At 36.7% G+C, this 27713-nt stretch overlaps 2 protein-coding genes across 2 annotated transcripts; both read left to right on the forward strand.

Annotated features, from left to right (window-relative positions):
• The first annotated feature begins 11853 nt into the window (after nt 1–11853).
• Nucleotides 11854–12792, forward strand: LOC100425065 (olfactory receptor 4F15-like). The gene has a single exon (XM_015143146.3). It carries the CDS (start codon nt 11854–11856, stop codon nt 12790–12792), a length of 939 nt encoding a protein of 312 aa, XP_014998632.3.
• A 12729-nt stretch (nt 12793–25521) lies between these two features.
• On the forward strand, nt 25522–26491 carry OR4F6 (olfactory receptor, family 4, subfamily F, member 6). The gene is given in 2 exon segments (NM_001193818.1): nt 25522–26012; nt 26015–26491. Coding segments are annotated over 2 exon segments (927 nt in total). The 5' UTR covers nt 25522–25534; the 3' UTR covers nt 26464–26491.
• The last annotated feature ends 1222 nt before the right edge of the window (nt 26492–27713 follow it).

Genomic DNA, 27713 nt, shown 5'->3' on the forward strand with positions numbered 1-27713 from the left:
AATAATACTTTTATCAAGGACCAGTGACAAACAGGCACGTAGATGTCTCTGAGCTTAGATAAGAATAGAATCAGAAATATGAGTTTCTTCTTCTTCTTCTTCTTCTTTTTTTTTTTTTGAGACAGAGTCTTACTCTGTCACCCAGGCTGGAGTGCAGTGGCCGATCTTGGCTCACTGCAACCTCCGCCAAGTGATTCTCCTGCCTCAGCCTCCAGAGTAGCTGGTATTACAGGCGCTTGCCACCATGCTTGGCTAATTTTTGTATTTTCAGTAGAGACGGGGCTTCGCCATGTTGGCCAGGCTGGTCTCGAGCTCCTGACCTCAGGTGATCCACCTGCCTCAGCATCCCAAAGTGCTGGGATTATAGGCATGAGCGAGCCACCGTGTCCAATCATGAGTTTCTTCTTTAAAGATTGTTAGTAGCTCTAGCAAGAGCAACAGCTAAGGAAAAAGTTTAAAAGAAAATAAAATTCATCAACTGTGTGATACAGTAGACAGTGTTATTAATAGCTAAAATACTTTCTTGAAGATAGAATTCTCCTGGTTCTAGTAGATTAAGAATTTTGCTTTTCTGTTAAGAACATTACTTACTAATAGAATAAAAAATATGAGTTTCTTCTTTTTTTGAGGCAAATAGTTTCAAAATTATTTAGATTATTGTATAATGAAGTAATAGTAGTGTAAAATTTATGATGTCTGAAAAGCTAAAACTTGTTTTATGAAAATTTCATTATAATCAAAACCATGAAGAAACAATTTATATTAATAGCATTAAGGTAGATAGATACCCTGAGATTATGTATCAAAACTTGTTTTCCTGCTGCAGAAGAAATAAATTTGGAGAATTTATTTTCCAAAAAGACTCAAACAATGTAATAAAAATAAGTCTATGTCAGGATGACAAAATGAAGGCATACTTAGAAAATTTGTGAATAACATAAAAATGAAAAAAAGATTGGATGACAGAACAAAGTTACAAAAGCACTCAGATGCATCAAATTAAAAAAATTGAGAGGAGGAAAAATAAATATGTGAAATTCTATATTCACATCTAAAAAACAAATTTGCAGAAGGCTATTCTGGGTCGTTTGCTTCTCCATATGAAGGAGTTTATTGATATCCTCAAAATAACTGAGCGTTTACTGAGACTTTTTTTTCTTAAATCATGAATGGGTGTTGGATTTTTCTCAAATGGTTTTCCTGTGTCCGTTGATATAATCATGTGTTTTTTTCTTCTTTAGCTTATTGATTTAATGGATTACATTAATTGGTTTTTGAGTGTTGAGCTAGACTTGCATAGCTGGGATAAATCTCACTTGGTCATGATGTATAGTTCTTTTTATATACAATTATCCCTCAGTATCTTTGCAGGATTATTTCCAGGACCCCTGTGGATACCAAAATCTAGATGCTGAAGTACCTTATATAAAATGTCATAGTATTTGCGTATAACCTATTCACATCCTCCTGTGTACAGTCATGTGTTGTATAATGATGTTTCAGTCTGCGGTGAACTGCATATATTATAGTGGTCCCAGAAGATTATAATAGAGCTGAAAAGTTTCTATCACCTAGTGATGTAGCCATTGTAACATTGTAGTACAATGCATTACTCGCCTGTTTTTAGTGATAATGGTACAAATAAACCTACTATGCTATCAGTCATATAAAAGTATAGAACATATAATTATGCACAGTACCTAATACTTGATAATAATAGTAAATGATGATTTTACTGATTTATGTATTTACTATATTATACTTTTTATTGTTATTTTAAACTATACTCGTTCCACTTATGAAAAAATCCCCGCTAACTGTAAACGTGCCTCAGGTGGGTCCTTCAGGAGGTATTCCAAAAGATGGCATTGTTATCATAGAAGATGACAGCTCCATTCATGTCATTGTCCTTGAAGATCTTTCAGCAGGATAAGATGTGGAGGTGGAAGGCAGTGATATTGATGATCTTGACCCTGTGTAGGCTTAGGCTAATGTGTGTGTTTTTGTCTTAGTTTTTAACAAAAAAATTTGAAGAGTAAAAATAAATAAATAAAAAGCTTACAGAATAAGAATATAAAGGAACATTTTTGCAGAGCTATACAATGTGTTTGTGTTTTAAACTGTTATTACAAAAAAGTCAAAAAGTTGAAAAGAAATGGAAAAGTTTATGAAGTAAAAAGTTACAGTAAGCTGAAATTAATTTATTATTGAAGAAATAAAAATATTTTAAAAATAAATTTAGTGTAGCCTAAGTGTACAGCGTTTATAAAATCTGCAATAGTATAGTATAATGTCTTGAATTTTCATATTCACTTACCACTTGCTCAGTGATATACCCAGAACAATTTCCAGCTCTGCAAGCTCCATTCATGGTTAAGTGTTTACCTTGTATTCTGAATTTTTGTGGTGCCTTTTCTATGTTTAGATACGTAAATACTTAACAATTGCCAACAATATTCAGTACAGTAACATGCTATACAGGTTTGTGGCTTAGGAGCAATAGGCCCTACTGTATAGCTTAGGTGTGCAGTAGGCTATATCATCTAGTTTGTGTAAGTGCAGTCTACAAAGTTCACACAATGATGAATTTGCTTAATGATGCATTTCTCAGAATGCATCCCTCTTGTTAAGCGACACATGACTGTACTTTAAATTAGATTGTTTATATTACTTAATACAATGTAAGTGCTATGTAAATAGTTATTAAACTCTATTGTTTTTAAAAAATTTGTGTTACTTTTTAATGCTGTATTGTTATTTTTTGTTGTTTTTCTTTCTGAATATTTTTGATTCGAGGTTGGTTGAATTTACAGTTGTGGAATCCATGGATAAAGAAGAAGGACTGTACTTTGGATTCAATTTGTAAATATTTTTCTTTTCTTTTCTTTTTCTTTTTTTTTTTGAGACGGAGTCTCGCTCTGTCTCCCAGGCTGGAGTGCAGTGGCGCGATCTCCACTCACTGCAAGCTCTGCCTCCCGGGTTCACGCCATTCTCCTGCCTCAGCCTCCCGAGTAGCTGGGACTACAGGCACCCGCCACCACGCTCGGCTAATTTTTTGTATTTTCAGTAGAGATAGGGTTTCACCGTGTTAGCTAGGATGGTCTCGATCTCCTGACCTCGTGATCCGCCCGCCTCGACCTCTCAAAGTGCTGGGATTACTGGCATGAGCCACTGCGCCGGGCCTCAGTTTGCAAATATTTTTCTAAAACTTTTGGCACATTTGTTCATGAGAGATATTGGTATGTAGTTTTCTTTTCTTGTAATATCTTTGTTTGGTTTCAGTATTAAGGTAGTGCTGGCCTTATAAGGATGAGTTGAGATGTATTTCTTCTACCTATCTTTTGGAAGAGATTGTACAGCATTGGTATATTTTCTTCCTTAATTGTTTGGTAGAACTTACCGGTGAGTCTGTCTGGGTCTGACACTTTCTGTTTTGGAAGATTATTAATTATTAATTGAATTTCTTTTTTTTACTTGTATAAATTTAAGGGGTACAAGTGCAGTTTTGCTACATGGATATATTGTATGGTGGTGAATTCTGAGCTTTTAGTGTAACCATCACCCAAATGATATACATTATACCCATTAAGTAATTTCTCATCTGTCACCCCACTTCCACTATTCTATCCTTCCAGGACTCTGATGTCTATTATTGCACACTCTGTGTTGTGTACACCTTATTTAGTTCCCACTTTTAAGTGATAACATGTGGTATTTGACTTTGTTTTTGAGTTGTTTCACTTAAGATAATGCTCTCCAGCTCCAGCTCCGTACACGTTGCTGCAAAAGACATTATTTCATTATTTTTTAAGGCTGAATAGTATTCCATTGTGTGTGCATATGTGTGAGTTTATATATATATATGTGTGTGTGTGTGTGTGTGTGTATTCCCACCAAATAAACCCATTAAAAAGTGGGCAAAAGACATGAATAGACATTTTTCAAACAAAAAACCATACAAATGGTCAAGAAGCATATGAAAAAATGCTCAACATCACTAATCATTAGATAATGCACATTAAAACCACAGTTGTCATTTTACTCCAGTGAGAATGGCTATTACTAAAAAGTTAAAAAATAACAGATATTGGAGAGGATGTAGAGAAAAGGGGAAGCTTATATGCTATTGATGGGAATGTAAATTAGTACAAGCTCTACGGAAAACATATGGAGAGATCTCAAAGACCTAAAAATAGAAGTATCATTTGATCCAGAAATCCCACTACTTGGTAACTACTCAAAAGGAAAAGAAATCATTGTAATCAAAAAGATAACTGCACTTGCATGTTGATCACAGCACTATTCACAATAGCAAAATCAACCTAAGTGTCCATCATGGATGACTGGACAAAGAAAATGTGATTCAATATCTTTTATAGATATAGACATATTCAGATTCTTGTGTGAGTTTTTGTAGATTGTATCTTTGAAGGAATTGGTTCATTTCATCCAGGTTATCCAAGTTGTGGGCATAGAGTTATTTATAGTATTTCTTAATTTTTTTAATGTCTGCAGGATCTATAGTAGTTTTTTCTTTCATTTCTGATATTATTAATTTGTATCCTTTCTTGTTTTTTCTTAGTTAACATAACTAGAGTCTTACTGATTTTATTGATGCTTTAAAAAAACCAGCTTTTGGTTTTGTTGATTTTTTTTTCATTTTAAAGAATAGTATTTTATTGAATAAGTTTTTTTCACAGAAAAATAAGCTTTAATCTACAATGAATGGCAGATTATACAGCAGAAAGCAATTTCTCGGTTTCCCACACTGATGGAAAGATTTTTACTAAGTAAAAAAGCCATAAAATTATATTCACAAATATAGTACTCTGTCTCAAAACATTCCACATGATTATTCACCATACTAATACCATGACATAAGATTCAGTCATTTGGTCAGGTTAAAGTGTAACAGTAATGAAAAAATGCAAAAATCTAACATAAATTACATTAAAACCTTTGTTACATCAAATCAAAATGCAAATTTCTTACAAAATACAGAAAAATCGTAAAATATGTAGTAATTTAAGTTATTACATTAAAGATACAGAAAAAGAAAGTAGTAAACTCCAAATAAACTATAGGCGTATCTGCAAACTTCGGACTTCAAAACAGAATCTTACCACTCAAACATTAATGTAGCATTTATCTGCTTTTTTGTTTGTTTGTTTTTGAGACAGAGTCTCACTCTATCACACAGGCTGGAGTGTGGTGGCATGATCTTGGTTCACTGCAACCTTCACCTCCCAGGTTCAAGCGACTCTCCTGCCTCAGTCTCTTGAGTAGCTGGGACCAGAGACATGGGCCACCTCGCCCAGCTATTTTTGTAGTTTTGCAGAATTGGGGTTTCACCATGTTGGGCAGGCTGCTCTCGAACTCCTGATCTCAGGTGATCCACCTGCCTCAGCCTCCCAAAGTGTTGGGATTACAGGTGTGAGCCACCACGCCCAGCACATTTGTGTAATTTGAGGACACAATTGTCCCTTGATTTTTTGTATTGGTTTTCTGTTTTCAGTTGTATTAATTTCTACTCTAATTTTTGTTATTTCCTTTTCCTGCTTACTTTGTATTTAATTTACTCATCTTCTAGTGTCCTAAGTTGAAGCTTGGATTATTGAGTTTAAAGCTTCTTTTTCTACTATATGCATTAAGACCAATAAATTTCCCTCTAAGCATGCCTTTTGCCACATCCCACAAATTTTAATACATTGTATTTTCATTTTCATTTCATTTAAAATATTTTTAAGTTTCTCTTGAGATTTCTCCTTTGACACTTGTGTTATTTAGAAGTGTGTGTTTAAACTCCAACTGTTTTAAAATTTCCAGCTATCTTTCTTTTGTGGATTTCTAGTTTAATTTTATTTTGAACTGAGAGCTTGCTTTCAATTTTGAAAGATTTTTGCTATGTAAATAAATTTTAATTGCCACATTTTTCCTTCTTTACAATATTTTTAGGATACATCTCCATTGTCTTCTGTCTGGATTTTGAATTAGAGTTAGAAATATTTTCTCTACTTGCAGATTATAGAGGAATTTACTTAGGTTTCTTCTAATTCCTGTTTGTTCATTTAAAAAGTCTTTAGACTTCTGCATCCTTTGGAATTTATTTTGGTATAGTGCCAGAAGTTGGTTTAATTTAACCTTTTCTACACATAGTTCTCTAGCTCCTTAGGTCATTTATTAAAATGTCCATATCAACTGATATGAGAGGTTGTCTTTATTGAATACTACATTTCCACTGGCAATTTGGGATATTTCATTGTCTATTTGGTGCCAGTAATCCATTTGTTTATTCCTGTAATTTTAAAAAAACATTGTAGGAGTCTTTAAAATATTTTATTATCTGTTAAGGCTTCCTTCCTCCTCTTCCACTCCATTGAACTCCCTTTTCAGGTTTTCACAGCTCTTACTTGTTCTTTCAAATGAAATTTATAATCAATTTAGCGCCTCAATGAAACTGGATGATACTTTAATGGAATGGTGCTAAGTTTAGAGATTAACCTAGGGAAAATTCACATCTTCGTATTTTTCTTTTAATTCTTGCTTTTTTATGTGTCTCTTTTCCAAAGTGTTTCCCACTTTAAAATTTTATGCTTAAATCTCAGATTTTCTGGAGTTTCCTCCCATCCCTAACTGTCCTCCAAAGGTTTGGAGGAAATATTAAATTCAAATACTAGTGCTCTGGCACTAACTAGAGAGGATGACTTCATAAAATAAACTCTTTGGAGTATTCTTTCTTTGTATTTTTAAAATAAAAATTGATAGATAAAAATTTTCTATTCAAAAATTATAAGAGGTTATTTAGATATCCAGTTCCTTTCCCAGAGGTAAGCATTGTTATTTTTTCTTTTTTATTCTTTATATTCGATTGCTTGTGCATATATAAAATATTATGTCTTGTCCTTTCATTTTAAAAAATATAAATGATTTCCTGCTGTTAAGAGGCATTTCATATCTGTAGAAAGAGAGCTTTCCCAAGCTTTTCTTATTGTTTCAAATTATTTTGTTATATATTCTATAATTTATTGAGCTAATTCTTCATTGATGAACATTTTCTCCAATCTTGTATAATTACAAATATCTTAAAAATTATTATTTTGTCTAACAAAACGCATACGAAGTCACTAACACCATCTGACACACAGTCCATTTTCAAGTTTTCTCAGTTTTTACAAGGATTTTTTATAGCTTTTATTTTTACTTTTTATATATCTATGAACAGTTATTTCATGTTTGAGATTTCTTCCCCTCTATTCCTCTTTTTAAATTAAATTCAAGTTTTCTTAGATTGTGATTAGAGTATGTTATTTGTACTATTTCCAATTGTTGAGATTTCTGGTGGTATAATATATGGTCACATATATGGTCTCCGTGGATATTTGAAAAAAAAGAATAATCTGTTTTAGGTTTCAGAGTATGATGTTACTTAGATTTACATTATTACTTATGTGCTTTAGGTCTTTTATATTAGTCTTATGTTTTTGACCTCTTTTTCCCTCCGTTTGCGATTTATTTATAGCTTTCCCTGTTGGCTTGCCAGGATTCTGGGTGACAATTCCCTTGGATAAATGAACTTATATTGGTGATCCCAAGTCTCCGCAGTATCATTTGGTCAGTACTACCTGTGTGCCAATTAGCCATGTCTTTCACAGTAATAACATTTTTATAGTTTGTGCATGAAGCAATGGTAGTTCTAACCACAGTTGAATGTGGTTAAATCTTTGGAAATAGACACACCTTTGGTCTTTAAATAAGTACATTGGTGGCAAATATAGAAATGGCTTAGGGGCATTGGCTTACAGTCAAGTCCCCAAGGGTTGGTACTGAATAGATGTTTCTGATGACAGGTTTGTTTTGTATAGAAATTAATTAAATATACCTTGTACAAAGGAAGCAGCTTCGGTTGAGCTTAATGAGCAAGAATCAATACAAATGAGAAGAAGAAGGACATTAAATCAGAATCTAAAATTACTTTTCTTTCTTTCTTTCTTTCTTTTAAAATTAATTAATTAATTTATTATTATTATTATACTTTAAGTTCTAGGGTACATGTGCATAATGTGCAGGTTTGTTACATATGTATACTTGTGCCATGTTGGTGTGCTGCACCCATCAACTCGTCAGCACCCATCAACTCCTCATTTACATCAGGTATAACTCCCAATGTAATCCCTCCCCCCTCCCCCCTCCCCATGATAGGCCCCGGTGTGTGATGTTCCCCTTCCCGAGTCCAAGTGATCTCATTGTTCAGTTCCCACCTATGAGTGAGAACATGTGGTGTTTGGTTTTTTGTTCTTGTGATAGTTTGCTAAGAATGATGGTTTCCAGCTGCATCCATGTCCCTACAAAGGACACAAACTCATCCTTTTTTATGGCTGCATAGTATTCCATGGTGTATATGTGCCACATTTTCTTAATCCAGTCTGTCACTGATGGACATTTTGGTTGATTCCAAGTCTTTGCTATTGTGAATAGTGCTGCAATAAACATACGTGTGCATGTGTCTTTATAGCAGCATGATTTATAATCCTTTGGGTATATACCCAGTAATGGGATGGCTGGGTCATATGGTACATCTAGTTCTAGATCCTTGAGGAGTCGCCATACTGTTTTCCATAATGGTTGAACTAGTTTACAATCCCACCAACAGTGTAAAAGTGTTCCTATTTCTCCACATCCTCTCCAGCACCTGTTGTTTCCTGACTTTTTAATGATCACCATTCTAACTGGTGTGAGATGGTATCTCATTGTGGTTTTGATTTGCATTTCTTTGATGGCCAGTGATGATGAGCATTTTTTCATGTGTCTGTTGGCTGTATGAATGTCTTCTTTTGAGAAATGTCTGTTCATATCCTTTGCCCACTTTTTGATGGGGTTGTTTGCTTTTTTCTTGTAAATTTGTTTGAGTTCTTTGTAGGTTCTGGATATTAGCCCTTTGTCAGATGAGTAGATTGCAAAAATTTTCTCCCATTCTGTAGATTGCCTGTTCACTCTGATGGTAGTTCCTTTTGCTGTGCAGAAGCTCTTTAGTTTAATGAGATTCCATTTGTCAATTTTGGCTTTTGCTGCCGTTGCTTTTGGTGTTTTAGACATGAAGTCTTTGCCCATGCCTATGTCCTGAATGGTACTACCTAGGTTTTCCTCTAGGGCTTTTATGGTATTAGGTCTAACATTTAAGTCTCTAATCCATCTTGAATTAATTTTCGTATAAGGAGTAAGGAAAGGATCCAGTTTCAGCTTTCTACTTATGGCTAGCCAATTTTCCCAGCACCATTTATTAAATAGGGACTCCTTTCCCCATTTCTTGTTTCTCTCGCAAATCAATAAACATAATCCAGCATATAAACAGAACCAAAGACAAGAACCACATGATTATCTCAATAGATGCAGAAAAGGCTTTTGACAAAATTCAACAGCCCTTCATGCTAAAAACACTCAATAAATTCGGTATTGATGGAACGTACCTCAAAATAATAAAAGCTATTTATGACAAACCCACAGCCAATGTCATACTGAATGGGCAAAATCTTTTTTTTTTTTTTTTTAAAGACCTCATTGCTATCTAAAGTTGAAATCCAAAAATGGGAGTTAGCATGGCTATGAGGCAATCTTGTAAGTGGGAATAGAATCTGATTTGCTTTCGTTCTGGGCTTTATTCTATTTCTTGACATGCAGACAGAGCACCTTTATTTTCTTCATTCACTATATTATAGTAGAAACTGAGTCTCTTATGGAAAGCTGAAGGATTTTATGTGGATCAAGATGGTGGCAGTCTGGAAATTCAACCAGGATCCTCTGAGCTGCAGGTATTATACAAATTCACCTTCTGCTACTATGTTTATTTAAAAAACCAGGATAAATTATGGATGCATTTGCAGTAGCTTAGGAAACCCAGATGCTATGAATACTTAAGGACAAAGCTATCTCCTTCTCTTTCACTTAAATCTGCCTAGGGTGCTGAGGATAGAACATGGGACATTCAGAAATGGACTAAGATATATCATACAATCAGAAAGTCATGAGGAAGAAACAGTTTTCTTTCCATACTGGCTGAGAGGTAGACCAGAGTATCAATCTCATTTCTACCTCTTATGTTCTATCTTGTTGCTTCTCCACTGTTGGTCTTGATTTCCCTAATGTAAAAAGGAGCCTATAATACCAACTTTCACAGTTTTTGTAGACATCAAACAAGATGGTGTATATGAAGCAGTCATTGTTGTGTCTTGCACATGGTGGCCGCTGTTTTTGTTTTACCTTGGTTATCATTATTTCCACAGAAAGCTCATCAAACAATGCTCCAGACTGGGAGATATTCCCTGATAATGTCTAAGTAATTCTTTAAGCTCAGACATGAAGCTGTGTATTGAAATAAATTAGATCCGTCTCTTAAAGTGCAGCATAGATTCTGTTTCCTTTCTGAAGACAGCTCTGATCACCCTGGCTCAGGAGTATATTTTCTACTTCAACAATTTTATGATCATATTACATAGGAAATTTTTACACAATATATTTTTTATTGTTCACATTGTGTGTGCTCAGATGTAAAATTCTTAACAGTAGTAAATATTTTAATACTTCTATAAGTAAATAGTGCCCATTGTGCATGGGAGGCATCTAGTAAATATTTATTGATTGATTACAAATGGTTATGATAAAGGGCAAAATAAATGATACAGCAGATTTATATCTGCTATTTAGCAGATTGTAGATTTATATAACATGCTAATTGAGTCAAAAAGGGAATTAGATAAGAGGGAGATTACTGTGAAGAGATAGTCTTGTATGGGATATGTGACTTACAACCAACCACAAACAAGGGAAAGAAATAGTGAATATGGGAGCTACCCAATGCAGAAAATACCATCATTATGGTGAACTTTGTTACATACCGGGATAGCATAGGATTATAAAATAATAGTAATTGCAAACTTGGAAGGATTGTCTCCACCCCTTTATTTTATAATAATACAACTGAGTTGAAAAAGTGTCTCAAGTGTAGAGGGAATGGGAGGAAGAACTTGGTCAAATTTCCATGAGCTTAGGGCTAGGACTTGATCATACTTTTCTGATTCCAAGTGTAATGTCTTTCCACCATTCCATGAACCATGAAAAGTTAGCACAGCCAATGAATTTTAGATATCAATTATGTGGAATTGTTTTTGCTATGTTGCATGAGCTCTATTCATGTGTAGATCCTGCAGCGTACATCTCTTTCCTGGCCTTGTCCTTCTCCACCATATGCTGTCACTGCTCAGGCTTTGTGATCACCTCCACTCCCTGGGCTGGGCTACAAAGGTGGGATAATTTTAGGGTTTCTACATTATTTTCTCTCCTTATGAGGAAAAGGTGAATATAATCTGATAAAACTACAATAGCATGAGGCTGAACGTGAGAGAGTATGAATAATGGTAATATATTGCACATGGAAGAAATAAAAAAGGTAAGAAAAATAAAGGTCATCAGAAGTTGCTTGAGGTTTGGGGAGAACTATGGCCAGGAATAACAAACTGTGAGGGAGAAATCAATGAGTTCATCTTCATTTCCTCTTTTTTCCCCTCATGTTATTCCAGTGCATTTAGCATTTGTTTTTGCCTGATCTTCTTTTATCACAACCTGTAGTTTGTTAGGGAGTCTAGGAAATTGGAAGCTGTGCTTTGTGACAGTGAGTTACTGCCTATTTTCTGCAACTACAGTTTAAAGGGGTTATATAGAGATGTTTCGGCTCTGTGAGTTAAAGCAATATTTTTTCCTTACAGTTTGAAACTCATGCAATCAGACACTACCCACAAAGTGTGATTTTCTCTTTACTCTCCTTTCCAGGTAGTGTTAGAGTCAGCTCTGCTCACGGAGGCAATGGATGGAGCCAACCTCTCTGTGGTGTCTGAGTTTGTGTTCCTGGGACCCTCTAACTCATGGGTGATCCTGGTTCTTCTTTTCCTCTTTTCCTTTGCGTTCTACATGGCAAGTCTGCTGGGAAACCTCTTCGTTGTGTTCTCTGTAACTTCTGACTCTAACTTACACTCCCCTATGTATTTCCTGCTGGCCAACCTCTCCTTTCTTGACCTGGGAGTTTGCTCTATTGCAGCCCCCAAAATGATGTATGCCCTTTTTAGAAAACGCAAAGCCATCTCCTTTGGGGGCTGTATAACTCAGATCTTCTTTATTCATGCTGTTGGGGACACGGAGATGGGGCTGCTCATAGCCATGGCCTTTGACCGACATACGGCCATATGTAAGCCCCTCCACTACCTGACCATTGTGAACCCACGAATATGCATTTTAATTTTGGCTACTGCCTGGATCCTTGGCCTCATTCACTCAGTGGCCCAACTGGCTTTTGTCATAGACTTGCCCTTCTGTGGCCCTAATGTGTTGGACAGCTTTTGCTGTGATCTCCCTCAGCTCATTAAACTTGCTTGTACAGAGACCAATAGACTGGAGTTCATGGTCACAGCCAACAGTGGACTCATCTCTGTGGGGTCTTTCTCCATATTAATTATTTCTTACATCTTCATTCTGGTCACTGCTCAGAAACACTCTTCAGGTGGTTTATCCAAGGCCGTCTCTACTTTGTCAGCTCATGTCTCTGTGGTTGTTTTATTTTTTGGACCATTGATTTTCTTTTACATCTGGCCCTTCCCCTCATCACATTTGGACAAATTTCTTGCTATCTTTGATGCAATTCTCACTCTTTTTCTGAATCCAGTCATCTATACGTTGAGGAACAAGGAGATGAAGGCAGCAATGAAGAAACTTTGCCATCAACTTGTGAGTTACAGGAAGATGTCTTAGCTATTTTAAAGATAAACAACAATGTAGCTCTGCACTTGAAGACAATGGAAAAAATAAAGTCAACGAAATTTATATCTCAATTACTTTTGTGTACTAGGTTACATTTAGGCATTTACCACGTTATTGTGTATCTCTAGTACTCTAATCAATAACGATATAGGGAGCTAACGTTGGAGGCTTCTGTGTTTCAGACCCTATGCTGGATGTTTAACAGAAATCATTTAATATTCATGACAACTCTGTGCAGTAAGTATTTTTACTTCAATAATATTTTTTATAAGTTAAGATATGCTGTCTGCTCATTGTCTTTGTAATTACTATGTGAAATGTTTCAAACCTAAGCTATTTTTCACCAAATTTCCCGCTTTCATTAATCTCTGTCAAAAGGTGTCAAACAGAGGATGTGTTCAATAATTCAGTGTTGGAAGTTAGTGTATTATTCCTCTTCGCTGTTATACTTTCCCTGTTTTGAATTGCTTAATGTCCTTTTCTCAAACTACCTACCAAACTGTCATAATGCCTAATTGCTTTCATTTCACTCACTCTTGCTTTAGTATCTGCTTGCTTCCTGTATCCTTTGGCTACTTAGAGAACTGTTGATTATATAATAGAAGTATGGAAATTTAGAACTGGAATTTGAGAGATCATTTGTTCCAACCTATTATTTTATAGATGATTATATTCAGACACAGATATTAGATGATAGATTTGAAATGAGAATTTGGTTTCCTCACTTTTAGATTAAAAAAAATTTAAGCCCACTTATTGATTTAGATTCTTGAGCTTTCCACTAACAAACTGTACCTCTGCCCTTCTATTGCCTTTTTATTTCTGACCCCAGTGAGCAGACGAGACACCAGTGAGTTCATTATTCTTTCTTTTTTTTAAAATTTCAACTTTTTATTTTAGATTCAGTGGTACATTTGCAGGTTGTTACATGGGTATATTGTGTGAAGCTGAGGTGTGTGGTACAATTGATCCCATCACCCAGCTAGTGAGCATGACACTGTTTTCATTGTCACCGATTTCATATGGTTATTTGTTGTTTCCAAGTTCCTTCTTTATTTGCAGCCCAACAAGAAATTTCTTGAACCAGGTTCTGGTTATTTTTCAAAATGCATGATCATATCATCACTCATGTCTGGTTTCATCCGTGGCTTTTATTTGTGTCACTTACTTTAAAAATCCATAATTAAACAGTATTCCTCTGTCTATATTGCTTTTCTACTCTACTGAACACTCCAAAGAGCATTTGCCATCACCTTTCTTTCTTTCTTTTGTTTTTTGAGAAAGGGTCTTGCTCTGTCACCCAGGCTGGAGTGCAGTGGCGATCACGACTCCATCTCCCTGTGGCAATTGCGACTCAAGTGATTCTCCCACCTCAACCTCCAAAGTAGCTGGGACCACAGGCGTGTGCCACCACACCCAGCTAATTTTTTTATTTTTTGTATAGATGAGGTATCACTATGTTGCCCAAGCTGGTCTTAAACTCCTGAGCTCAAGCTATCCTCCCACCTCCACCTCCCAAAGTGCTGGAATTATAGGCATGAGCCATTGCGCCCAGCCTACCATCACTTTTCTTACTGCTACCAAATCTAGCAGTTATCTTAAATAAGCTTCAAGAATTTCAGGCACGAATATTACTCTTTTTGTTTGTTTGTTTTAGAGGATCATAGTTTCCTTGAATGAAATATTGGGGACCTTAGAACTTTTGGGACCCCAAAATAATATAAGCCACAGTCTTTCTGTTCTATAAACAAACTTTTTGATTTATAAATGAGTAACTATGATGATATTACACTAATACCTACTTACTTTAAAGATTCTTTAAAATGTCACATGTATACTCATATGTCCCTGTAAATTAGTGATTTTTGGTAGAACCTTGTAATGAATCCATCTTCTTAAAGAATTGACTATTTCAGGATTCTTTTAGGAAGTTACTTTACTCTTTTATATTCACTTTTCTTCTTTTTTAAATTTTGGACTTCTTTAAAACTGTTAATTCGCTTGTAAAACATTTGTTAGGACAAACATATGCTAAGACATTAACTTAACCAACTGAGAGATGTTTCTTTTTAGTAAAATTAACCGTTGACCAAGAGTTGTCTAAATGAACAGTTATGATGTGCCAGGTACTATCCTAAGTTGTTTACATACCTTAACTCATTTAATTTTCACAGCAACTGGGTAGGTAATATTGTCATTCTTCTTTTACAGACGAGGTAACTAATGCACAGAAAGATTCAGTAACTATCCCAGGGGGACATAGCTGGTAAGCAGTAGAGCTGTGACATAAATTCAAGCAGGTCCTGCTGCAACATCCTTGCTCCTAATCACCACACTCCACTACCTGCCAAGATGGTTCAAAGACCCTCTCTCCTGAACTGCGAAAATCTGAACACATTTTTCCTTTCTATACTTACTAGCATAAAATGGGAATATAAAATATGCATCAACTCAATAAAATATAATGCTATTCAAGATTTGTGTTCTGTCATTTAAATGTATCATTAAAATATCCATATATTTACTATTCAAAGGAGTTAAGATTCAGAAGCAGCTTAGGTACTAAAATAATTTTATAACTTTATCATATTCAAATAAAATTTTGCATAAGTGAAAGACAATGCACCGTCTGTGCTTTGGAGATACTTAATCCATGATAGAGTAATTTTGTTGCAGGAAAAGAACGAAGCCTCAGGAATACCTCATGCGGTTCCTTCACTGTCATGGAACAAGAGAGTTTGCATTAGTCCAGGCAGAGGATAAGCCAATTTTAATGACTGTCTAAGCTGGAAACGACTGAACAAATGATACACTGCTTCTTGATTCTATACCATTAGACATGTCCAAAGTACTCCAACAAGAGCTTAAAGAAAAAACACTAAGCTTCAAGCACAGCTCTTTCTGGTGTATACAAAACGCTTCTTCCTTAGCTAGTATATTTAACCAGTAGAGCTTCTCTCCTCCTTCCAGCTACCGTTTATTAAGTGCTGTGTGCCAGGCACTATCTAATTTACACATAAAAATTATATGGAGCAGGCGTTGTTATGTCCTCATTTAGAAAAGAAAATCTGGAGAGGTAAAACGATTTCCTATCACTTTGCTCAAAGTTTCCCTGTTACATCTTTTAGGTGCTGTGTAGAGTAGGATCCGAGACATAGTCATCCCTGTGCTAAGGTCAGCCTGTTTGCAGCAGCAAAACCTAAATCTGTGGTGATGTAGCATGAATCCTACCATTGGGTAATTTCAAAGACCTTGCGTAACTTCAAAGACCTTGCATACTACTAATCTGAGGATGAAGCTATTCTGTTGCAACTCCAGTGCTAGAAGAATCATAACATGGCTTTTTACGGAAAGTAAAATTTAAGAACTGTGTCTCAGGCTAAATAAACAGAATCTAGGATACCTTTATAGACTATCTATGATAGCTTACCAGGTGAGCTTTTATTTTATAACTGTCTGGAGAGGGAGCAGCGGATAGAAACAGAGACAGGGATGATTGGCAGAGACCTTGGGGAAGAGACAGTGATTTGGCAACCTTGTATGGAAAGGCCCACTTGTATTATGCCTCAATTTTTGTTATACCTTATGTATTCTCAGATTTCCAAAGAAGCTTAAAACTTCTCTACACTCTACAATCATTTTTGGTGGTGAGATTTTCTTTAGTATCCATTTCCGAGTGCTTATCACAATAAACTATCAAAATAAACTATTTGGGCAGAGCTTTCTGTTTTCCTTAAGTTACCCCTAGGGAATGGGCAGGGGAATTAACAGTAACCAAATATCTACTATACTTCAGGGCCTTCATATGTATTCTCATTAAAAACTCATAAAACCAATGCGGTAGGTTTTGCTATCTCTGCTTCATAAATGAGAAAGCCTCAGCCTAGAAGTCACACACCTAGAAAGTGATTGACTTGGGGTTAAAACCAAATTCTGTCAGTTTCTTACTCACAGCTCCTTGTTGCAAGTCACAGATATGGGAAGAGGAGACTTATCTTCACACAGTAGTATTTGGTGGAATTCTACAGCAGAACCACCAGGAACTGCAACATGAATGGTTGAAGGAGAAGGAACTAAACCCGCTATTTCTTACGATGCTCTGAAGTTGCGGGCCTCTCATTTGTATTTCTTTCTGTGTCCTATCCCTGTAGCTACATCACTTTAGTTTAAGGGACCAGCAGAAGCTGACCAGCATTTATGAATCCCAAATTTCAAATTTCCAGGAGGGAGAATATGATTGGTTAGGTGAAGTCAGGACCCTCAAGATGCAGGGCCCTTTCTGTGGTTGAGTTATAGATCTCATCCTCTGCCACCTCCTCAGGGCCTTTGCTCTGTCAGTTACTCCCTCCTCTTCCTATAGTTTTAAACCATCCTTTCTCTTGGTTTCTTTGTCAGTATTCAAACATGGCCACATCTCTTCTAAGCTTAAAAACATCAAACAAATAAATATAATCTCTTTCTTGAATCCACTTTACTTCTAATGACAGATTAATCTCTGTATTAGTTTCGTAAGGCTGTCATAACAAATTAGTACGAATGTGATGGCTTAAAAACATGTTGATGCCCAGTGCCATCAACAGTGGATTGGCTAAAGAAAATGTGGTACATGTACACCATGGGATACTATGAAGCCATAAAAAGGACAAAATCATGTGCTTTGCAGCAACGTGGATGCAGCTAGAAGCCATTATCCTAAGTGAATGACTGCAGAAACAGAAAACCAAATATCACATGTTCTCACCTGTGAGTGGGAGCTAAACATTGGGTACACATGGTTATAAAAATGGGAACAATAAGGTTGGGTGAGGTAGCTCATGCCTGTAATCCCAACACTTTCAGAAGCCAAGGCAGGTAGGGGTCAAGAATTCGAGACCAGCCTGGCCAACATGGTGAAACCCCTCTTTACTAAAAATACAAAAATTAGTCAGGGCTAGTGGTGCACACCTGTAACCCCAGCTACTCAGGAGGCTGAGGCAGGAAAATTACTTGAACCCGGGAGGCGGAGGTTCAGTGAGCCGAGATTGCACCATTGCACTACATCCTGGGCAACAGCGAGATTCTCTGTCTCAAAAAAAAAAAAAAAAAAAAAAAAAAAAAAAAAAAAGCCACGGAAGAATGCAAGAGTGAGGATGGAGAGAACAGGGTAAGGGCTGAAAAAAACCTACCTATTGGGTAGATGTTTACCACCTGGGTGATGGATTCATTTATACTCCAAACCTCAGCACCATGCAATATACCTGTGTAACAAACTGCACATGTACCCCCTTATTTTAAAGTAAAAGTTGAAAAAAGCAGCACAAAAGATAATATAGTCAGGCAACATATGGAAAAATGTATATGAAATTTTGTTACTGTTTGTAAACAGCAACAAAAAAAGGATATCAGCAAACCATAAAAAAGAAAACAAAAGTTGATGAATTCAGCATACATTTTGAAAGAATAGACAAACTTTCTGTGAATTTGCTTTGGTTACAATAGAATGCTCTCTTATTAGGTGAGCCAATTGGCAAGTAAACTAATTGGGAAATAGGCTTTTTTCTGAAACCCTAATGATTTCTTATGGCAGCAATTAATAAACGTAGATGCCATATGTAATAACAGACACTAACCATGCATCTGTGCTGTATAAGACACCAGTAGGTGGAATATGCAGGTTCTAAAATCAACAGATATTGATATGCTTTCTTCATGGGCATTTAAATTAAGGGATTTGTAAGTAAAACCTTCCTCATATTGACACATTCATTTTGTAGATGTAACCCTTGGCTAGTAAAGATAATAGTATTTGGAGTAAGTAAAATATTTGTCTTGGCATTCGATATTTTAGTAAATGACATCACATGCTGATCAACAGACGCGCCCTGGAATCAAGTCAAAAAAATAAAATTAAGACAATCAAAACACCAGACTGCAAGACCTGCTGAATACAAATGTGTCACACTGACACAATATTCTTCCCAGTCTCATTTCTCTGTCCTGCTTGATAAGCAGAATTTTAATCTTTTCTGGGATTCTTCTTCCCAACTGTTCTCTCTAGAGTATTAGGATGGGAGGGTTTGCATATAATCAGTGCTACCCCTTTGTTCTGCTGACTGTGGTATAGCCATTCTTCTGCTTCAGAGACAGAAGCCACTCTGTGGCACACAGCTATCTGCTTGAGCCACTGCTCATCTCTCCTGAATTGCTTATCTCTGCATATCACGCACTGCCTGAAACTGTAGGAATCTGAGGACTGTGTGGGGAGGGGTAGAGAGGCTGTGTTAGAGCATGTTCATGTACATCCCTGTTCAATTGCTGCCCATGCAGTCGCCAGGCCTTGCTGCTTAGTCTAGCCTGTTCTGCTAGATATCTTTTGCTTTTGTAATGATTTTATCTGAGATGCATCAGACTGCCCTCCTTTGGACAACTCAAGTTCATCAAATCATTCTATATATGTTTGATCTCATTTGTTGATGGTGAAAAGTTTCTTTCCACAGGGCCTCTAGACTTCTTTCAAGTAATGTGACTGTGCCTCTACCTGAGTGTTCTTGAACCTTCTTTGACAAGTAGGAGGCTGGACTATTTGTGGTGCTGAAGACTCTAGAAGGTCATGTGACTTAACTGAGTTTTGTATCAGGATATAAACTCATTAATAACAATAAAAATTACTTATTACAAACCTGTTGAATCTAAGACAAAAGCAGGAGTGGGAGAGAGCTGATGTTCCTTTGAGTTAGTGAAAGTTGGAGTAACAGCACCTTAGAGCCCTGGATAGGACATATGTCATTTGCCTATACTAAAAATATTTGTAAATGAAGCTTAGTCAATCAATACAACTGAGAATGGTTAGTTTCAGAGTATTTAGTTGATTGAAAAGCATGGCAACAATATTTTGTAGTTCCTCCTGAGAAGAGGTGGAGTCTATTTCCCCACCTTCAATCTGGCCTGGCGTTATGCTTGCTTTGATGAAGGAAATATGACAAAATTTATGTTGCATGAGCTCCAGAACTTAGGTATAAGTTGCTTTGTAGCTTCTCTCTTTGCTCACTCATAGCATCCTCCACCACCATGTAAGGAAGCTTAGGCAAGATTAATGAATGATAAAAGACCCTGTGAGAGAGAGTCCCAGTCTATAGCCAGGATTAGGCTTCAGACAGGTAAGGCCACCATAGACCCTCCAACCCCAGTCAAGTTGCCAGATAACTAATGTCTCATGAGAAAGCCCAGGGGAGATCAGCAGACGAATTGCCCAGCTGACCTTAGCCTGAATTGCAGACACATGAGTGAGTAAAACGTTATTGATTTAGGCTACTTCGTTGTGCAGCAATAGATAAGTGATATAGTATACTCTGTATAATTATAATTTATCAGTGGCCCTTTCACTGACTCTGCATATTTTTGATGTAAAGAAATAAAACATAATCAGAGGTTTTCTGTTTTGTTGATTGTTTTTATAAATAAAAAAACTTAATCTATGAGAGGTTAAGTCAATTACTGATTTTCTTTATTTCAGCTGTACTAGTATTTTTAGTCCATCCTGGTATGCTGCTTTTATAACACCTTATTCATCTCCCCATATCATACACACGATTAAGAACTAACCAAATGTTGACTACACAACTGTACATATGATTACCTCTAATTTAGTTATCCTTTCTAGTGGGGCATGGATCACATTTTAGATGCCACATTGGAGGCCTCTCCCTCCCGTGCCCTCCCCTCCCCTCCTCTCCCCTTCCCTTCCCTTCCGTTCTTCCTTCCTTCCTCAATGGTAAACTTGATTTCACTTTTTGAAAAGTATATATTTTCATTCTTACGGCGTTTCTTCCCTTATAGATAAGGAAAACAAGCAGGTAAAAAGATAAAACAGGCAAGGTGCAGTGGCTCATACCTGTAATCTCAGCGCTTTGGGAGGCCGAAGTGGGCGGATCACGAGATCAGGAGATCGAGACCATCCTAGCTAACAGGGTGAAACCCCGTCTCTGCTAAAAAATGCAAAAAAAAAAAAAAAAAAAAAAACAAAAAAAAAAACTAGCCGGACATGGTGGCGGGCGCCTGTAGTCCCAGCTACTCGGGACGCTGAGGCAGGAGAAGGGCGTGAACCCGGGAGGCGGAGCTTGCAGTGAGCTGAGATCCGGCCACTGCACTCCAGCCTGGGGGACAGAGCAAGACTCCGTCTCAAAAACAAAAACAAACAAACAAAAATCTGTAATTTTTACACACAAAAGGTCCATAGTTTCTCTTCTTTCTTCTCTTCAGGTGACCCATTGCCAGTTTTTCCCTTTAATTGCTGTGGCCAAAGTTCTGTGGATGGCACAGAATTAATTCCCTTGGCCAAATGTACTCAGGATGGCAATCCCAGGTCTCTACAGCAACATTGAAGTAACTTTTCTGTGCTGCTAATTAGCTCCCTTTCCCCCTGTGGAGGTATTACACATGATTTTTTATGCCAAGTGATGATCATAACATCAGTGAGCTCTGCATTTTGTGATCCTCTATTCCAACATTGGTCCAGGTAGGTTAAATGGATAGAAACTGTCTTTGATGGAGATCAGAACTTTAAGTGGAAACACACAGAACAGTGAGAGGGAGAATTTAATCAACTAGGAGTAATGAATTATCTGTTATTCAACAGGAAAATTGCAGCAGATTAACTAACAACCAAAATATAGAATGCATCTGAATGAGTAGAGTCAAGTCATAATTTCGTGTTCAGTATTGGAAAGGTTATTCCAGTGACATTTGCACAGATGTGTCATGTGTGGGTCTCCAGGCAAATAATAAAGCCAGAGTGGAAAATTTGAGTACAGTGTAAGTAGACAATGCTAAACAAACTAATTTTGGTATGTTATGGTTTCCTGGGCCACATACAGTACGTAAAGACCATCACAGCAAAAGAAACACGATGTAGTAGAAATAACCTGTACTAAGGAAGCCAAAAGTCAAACATATTCTGGATTTGCCACCAACTTGTTCTGTAGCTTTAGCAGAGTCATTTACTCTCTTTGTACCTTGGTTTTCTTAACCCTAAAATGAAAGAATTTTACAATCGTTAGCAAAGTTTCATTCAAGTCATAACAGCAGACTTCTACAAGGCTTGCTGTATTGTTGATGGTAGTAACAACAGTAATTTTGGTAGCATGCAGCTCCAGTGCCCATTCCCGTCCATCTTTTTCGTATTTTGAGTGGTGTCCTGAGCTCTTTCTATCCATCTTTATCTGAGAGACTTCAAACACTGATCTACTTAAAAATCATTAGAATTATCATCCTTATTTGGATTGGTGATTAGCTCACATGGCTTTAATTCATTTCCTATTTATGTTGGGCAGCACAGGGATGAGCAACCTGAGCAGAGGAGAGAATGAGTTGATCAGTAGATGATCTTTGACGTATCTTTCTTTTCTTACATTCTGGGCTTAATAGTAGGAGTGTGGGAGAGGTTGGTGCTCTGTTTTGAATGCAATCATGAGATTCAGAACACTACAAAGTCACACTGGGATTGAGTGGCTTATCACCACTGATAACCTGTTTTCCTTTTGTAGGAGTGAGCTAAGTGGAGAGCTTAACTCTGTCATTATGGAAAAGATCAGATTTAAACAACTATTCTGCCCTGCTTTAAAACAAATGTTCAGTGGGGACTAATACAAAGTGTGGTACCTGAAGACCTTAAGTTTAAAATAGAGATAGAACATGACAGACTGGCTAGAAGGCAGTAATACCAACAAGGAGCAGACAAACCTGTTTTCCAAATTTTTAGCAACACTAGGAATAATCTAATATAAATCTTTGCTAATCTTATATATAAAAATAAAAAAGTGTTATTTTAAAGATAAAACAAAAGTCTTGTGTAAAAATTAAAATGGTTTTAGGAGTGAGTGGAAATTGGAGACATTGATAGAGTATCTTTCAGCTTCTAGGGGAGCAATTTAGAATTTAATCATTCATTTAAATAAATTGCTTCAGTGGGAAGGGTGCTGATGATAATCAGTGTGAAAGGAACTTAATTTATTCCAAGCTGAGTTGCCCTTTATGAATGTAAATGCCATTTATAGTATTATCATGCAAAAGTCTGAAAAGGATAATTTGAAGACATGTTGAAGACACATTATTTACAATGATCGGAAATTCAATAGCGTTCTTTGTTAGATCACTCGTAGCACACTATTAGTACAAAGGTTTTCGGTTTGGTTACCACAGTATAAACAAGGTTTATTTCCATTTAGTGTATATAAAGGTAAGGGTATCAAAGAGGACCTCATGGAGAAAGGAATTAGACAGAGTGGGTACTCAAGAAAATAGGAAAAATTAGAGAGACGTAATGATGACAAAGGCATGTAGGCTGAGTGAAGAATGTGGAGTGAAGACATGAGCTGAAGTGTGTGTGTGTGTGTGTGCGCGCGCGCGCGTGTGTGAAGAATAAATGCCTTTTGGGAACATGTCCAGCAAAAAAGAAGTAGTTTAGCTTAGCGTGTATAAGGTGTAGGGAGAAATGAAGTAACAAAGTTAGTGAATATTTTGGGAATAGCTTTGATTCTTATCTTAATTTGAGGGTTAGATTATGGTAATATCTTTGGATACTCTGAAGACACTAATTGTGTAATTTTGGAAAACATTTACCTTATTGTAAGAGTGAAATTGATGTGTGCTCACTGCAAAAATGTAAGCTAGGAAAAGCAAAAACTGAAAGTTATCTTTTCCTTCATTACTGTCTCAATCCCAACCCTTGGAGATAATTATTAACATGTTTTTGTGTATCAATCTAGACATTTTCTATCTACTTATTATTTTATTTGACTAATTTTATTTTTAAGTCCAGATGGAATGACGTAGTGCAGGCAACTGACAACCTCTCTCCTATCTATCCTCAGTATATTTAGATTTGCCTCAATATTATAAATGGCTGCATAGTATTTCACGGAAACTATCTAAGATAAGTTATTTAACTAGCTTCTTAGTCTATACATTGACATTAGTGTCAGGATTTTGCTCTTAAAACAACGCTTTAGGCCAGGCGTGGTGGTTCACGCCTGTAATACCAGCACTTTGGGAGGCTGAGGCGGGCGAATCATGAGGTCAGGAGATCGAGACCATACTGGCCAATATGGTGAAACCCCGTCTTTACTGAAAATACAAAAATTAGCCTGGTGTGGTGGTGCATGCCTGTAATTCCAGCTACTTGGGAGGCTGAGGCAGGAGAATCACTTGAACCAGGGAGTCGGAGGTTGCAGTGAGCCGAGATTGCACCACTGCACTCCAGCCTGGTGACAGGGTGAGATTCCATCTCAAAAACTAAAACAAAACAAACAAACAAACAAAGTAATGCTTTAGCAAAAATAACAAAGACATGCTTTGTCCACTTTGTTCATATGCACACGTAGGTATATTCAAGGGTTTTCCTCCCTGCCCCCAAAATAGAACCGAGTCGAAGTATATGAGAATATAAAAATTCAGAAGATGTTTCCAAATTGGCAAATGTTTTCTCAGTTTACTTCCCCATCACCAGTTATGAAATAGCCTATTTTTCCATTTCCTACCAAGCTCTGACTTTTCTCAAATGTTTGCATATCTGCCAAACTGATGAAACAACTGGTGTCTTACTATTTTAGTATGTGTTTGTTTATGAATGAGGTTAAATATCTCATTTAAAGCTAGACAGAGACTTTAACGGGCAGTTAAAGTAGACAGAAAGTTTCTAAATTTTCTGATATTTTCACTCTTTCTTGTTCTCCTTTACTTAAGATTTAGAACTCATCACTTTCATTCTGTGGTTGCCTTTTTTAATATCTCACATTCTTTCCTCCCTCAGGAAATAATCTCTCTTAGAATCTCCTTAACAGCACCCATAATTGTGTCATTTTTTCTAGCATTCATGGTTTGTGCCATGATCTGGCATCCTCTACTCCTATAGTTCTTGCCTTCTTATAGGTAACTCACCTTATCTACCCAATTTACAGATATGAGAAATTTACATCTCCAGGCCTTAAGAGAGCATATTAATATTGAAAGAACTTGTCAATATGGTCATATAAATGATATTAGTATATTGAGGGCTGGGCATGGTGGCTCATGCCTGTAATACCAGTACTTTGGGAGGCTGAGGTGGGAGGATCACTTGAGCCCAGGAGCTGGAGACCAGTCTAGGAAACAGTGAGACCCCATCTCTACAAAAAATACAAAAATTAGCCAAGTGTGGTGGTATGTGCCTGTAGTGCCAGCTACTTGGGAGGCTGAGGCTGAGGTGGGAGGATTGCTTGAACTCAGGAATTGCAGGCAGGTTGTAGTGAGCTGTGATCATGCCCTGCACTCCAGCCTGGGTGACAGAGCAAGATCCTGTCTCAAAAATAAATAAATAAATAAATAAATTAATATGTATATCAAGGATGCCCAAGTTATGAAATCCACTGTCACTTAACTATTTCACGTACTTTACAGAAAGTCTTTAGCTTACAGTCATATCTGAGATATGGCTATAAAAAAATACTTAAAAATAAAACAAAGGTATCCATTCAAGTAAGTAAATGAGTTCTTATTCTGTGCAATGTACTTTCTGGTGACAAAATTTATGATAGAGGAATATGAGTTGCTTTGTGACTGAAGTTGTCTCCAAAGGCGTATATTAGCCCATGTCTAGTCTTCTGACAACATATGAATTGCTCGTGATTTTGCTAACATCAATGCTTTTTGTCCTAAATCAAAGTTTCTCCTTACTCTACTCTTTCAGGTAGCATGAGAGTCGTCACAGCCGACAGAGGCAATGGATGAAGCCAATCATTCTGTGGTCTCTGAGTTTGTGTTCCTGGGACTCTCCAATTCATGGAAGATCCAGCTCCTCCTCTTCCTCTTTTCTTCAGTGTTCTATGTGTCAAGTCTGATGGGAAACCTCCTGATTGTGCTAACTGTGACCTCTGACCCTCGTTTACAGTCCCCTGTGTACTTCCTGCTGGCCAACCTTTCCATCATTGATTTGGTATTTTGCTCCTCCACAGCTCCCAAGATGATTTATGACCTTTTCAGGAAGCACAAAACCATCTCTTTTGGGGGCTGTGTGGCTCAGATCTTCTTTATCCATGCAGTTGGGGGCACTGAGATGGTGCTGCTTATAGTCATGGCCTTTGACCGATATGTGGCCATATGTAAGCCTCTCCACTACCTGACCATCATGAGCCCACAAAGGTGCATTTTGTTTTTAGTCATCTCCTGGATTATAGGTATTATTCACTCAGTGATTCAGTTGTAGACCTGCCGTTCTGTGGCCCTAATGAATTAGATAGTTTCTTTTGTGATCTTCCTCGATTTATCAAACTGGCTTGCATAGAGACCTACACATTGGGATTCATGGTTACTGCCAATAGTGGATTTATTTCTCTGGCTTCTTTTTTAATTCTCATAATCTCTTACATCTTTATTTTGGTGACTGTTCAGAAAAAATCTTCGGGTGGTATATTCAAGGCTTTCTCTACGCTGTCAGCTCATGTCACTGTGGTGGTTTTGTTCTTTGGGCCATTAATCTTTTTCTATATTTTCCCATTTCCCACATCACATCTGGATAAATTCCTTGCCATCTTTGATGCAGTTATCACACCTGTTTTAAATCCAGTCATCTATACTTTTAGGAATAAAGAGATGAAGGTGGCAATGAGAAGACTATGGTCTCAGTTTGTGAATTACAGTAAAATCTTTTAAATATATCAAGAATATACAAAAAGGCAAATTATACTAGAATTTCAGACAGATATGTGCTAAGTAAGTTATGTTAAATTTAACCAGAATATCACTTTCTACTAGTATGTGTTGGGTTGTCTTTTTTTTTTCCTTCCCAAATTGAATTGTGATATAGATTTCTTGCTTATGTAAGAGATTTGAAGATTAAAGAGTGTGGTTACTTTATCTCACCAACATTCTTACCTATATATAGTGTCAAATAGAATTACTCTAAATGTTAAACAATTCATTTTGAATGTCAGTATGTGGTTTATTGCCCATTTTCTAATTTTTTCATTTAAGGTAGACTATCTTGCTTTAAAGATAAAGGTTTTTACTAGACTTAATGATTTGTCTTACTATGTAGCTAAGTAATTTTTTTTTATTTTTTTCAGTTCATTATCTGTTAGCTATTTATTTGCTAAAGTTGTTTTTTATTTTTTCAGCTCATTATCTGTTAGCTATTTATTTGCTAATCTTTTCTCAAAGTCCAGTAAAGAGAAAGTACACTGTTGCCTTTCTTTTTTTTAAGGGGAATTTTGGTATAAAGAATTAACTAAGTATGAATTTGTGTTAAATAAATTTTATGGGAGCTACTGTTTTGGGTTAGCCTCCTGTATTAGGCCCCAGCCAAACAGGTGATATAGTTTGGCTCTGTGACCCCACCCAAATCTCATCTTGAATTATAATACCCATGTGTCAAGGGAAGAACCTGATGGGAGGTGATTGGATTATGGGAACAACATGGTTTCCCCCATGTTGTTCTCGTGATAGTGAGTGAGTCTCACGAGATCTGATGGTTTTATAAACTACTGGCATTTCCCCTGTTTGCACTCACTCCCTCCCGCTGCCTTGTGAAGAAGATGCTTGCTTCCCCTTTGCCTTCCAACATATTGTAAGTTTCCTGAGGCCTCCCCAGCCATGCAGAACTGTGAGTCAATTAAATCTCTTTCCTTTATAAATTACCAAGTCATGGGTATTTTTTTTTATAGCAGTGTAGAATGAACTAATACAGCAGGCAAACCAGAAGAGAGTCACTTGTGCTAGGTGCCACGTAATCAGACTAAACTTCAAAATTAGCCATTTTCAACTCCCCCACAAACAAACAAAAAACAAAACAAAACAAAAAAAACAAAAAAACCCCCAAAAACCCATTAACTCAGTCAGCCTGAGTCACTATAACACAAAAGTCCCTTCTGTTTCAAGTATCTTTGAAAAGGCCAGTCCATTTT

The sequence above is a fragment of the Macaca mulatta genome, chromosome 7, assembly GCF_049350105.2.
Source record: "Macaca mulatta isolate MMU2019108-1 chromosome 7, T2T-MMU8v2.0, whole genome shotgun sequence".
Classification (NCBI taxonomy): domain Eukaryota; kingdom Metazoa; phylum Chordata; class Mammalia; order Primates; family Cercopithecidae; genus Macaca; species Macaca mulatta.

Excerpts from the sequence above, each read along its gene's own strand:
- LOC100425065 (XM_015143146.3), top strand. The coding sequence starts at position 11,854 with ATGGATGGAGCCAACCTCTCTGTGGTGTCTGAGTTTGTGTTCCTGGGA.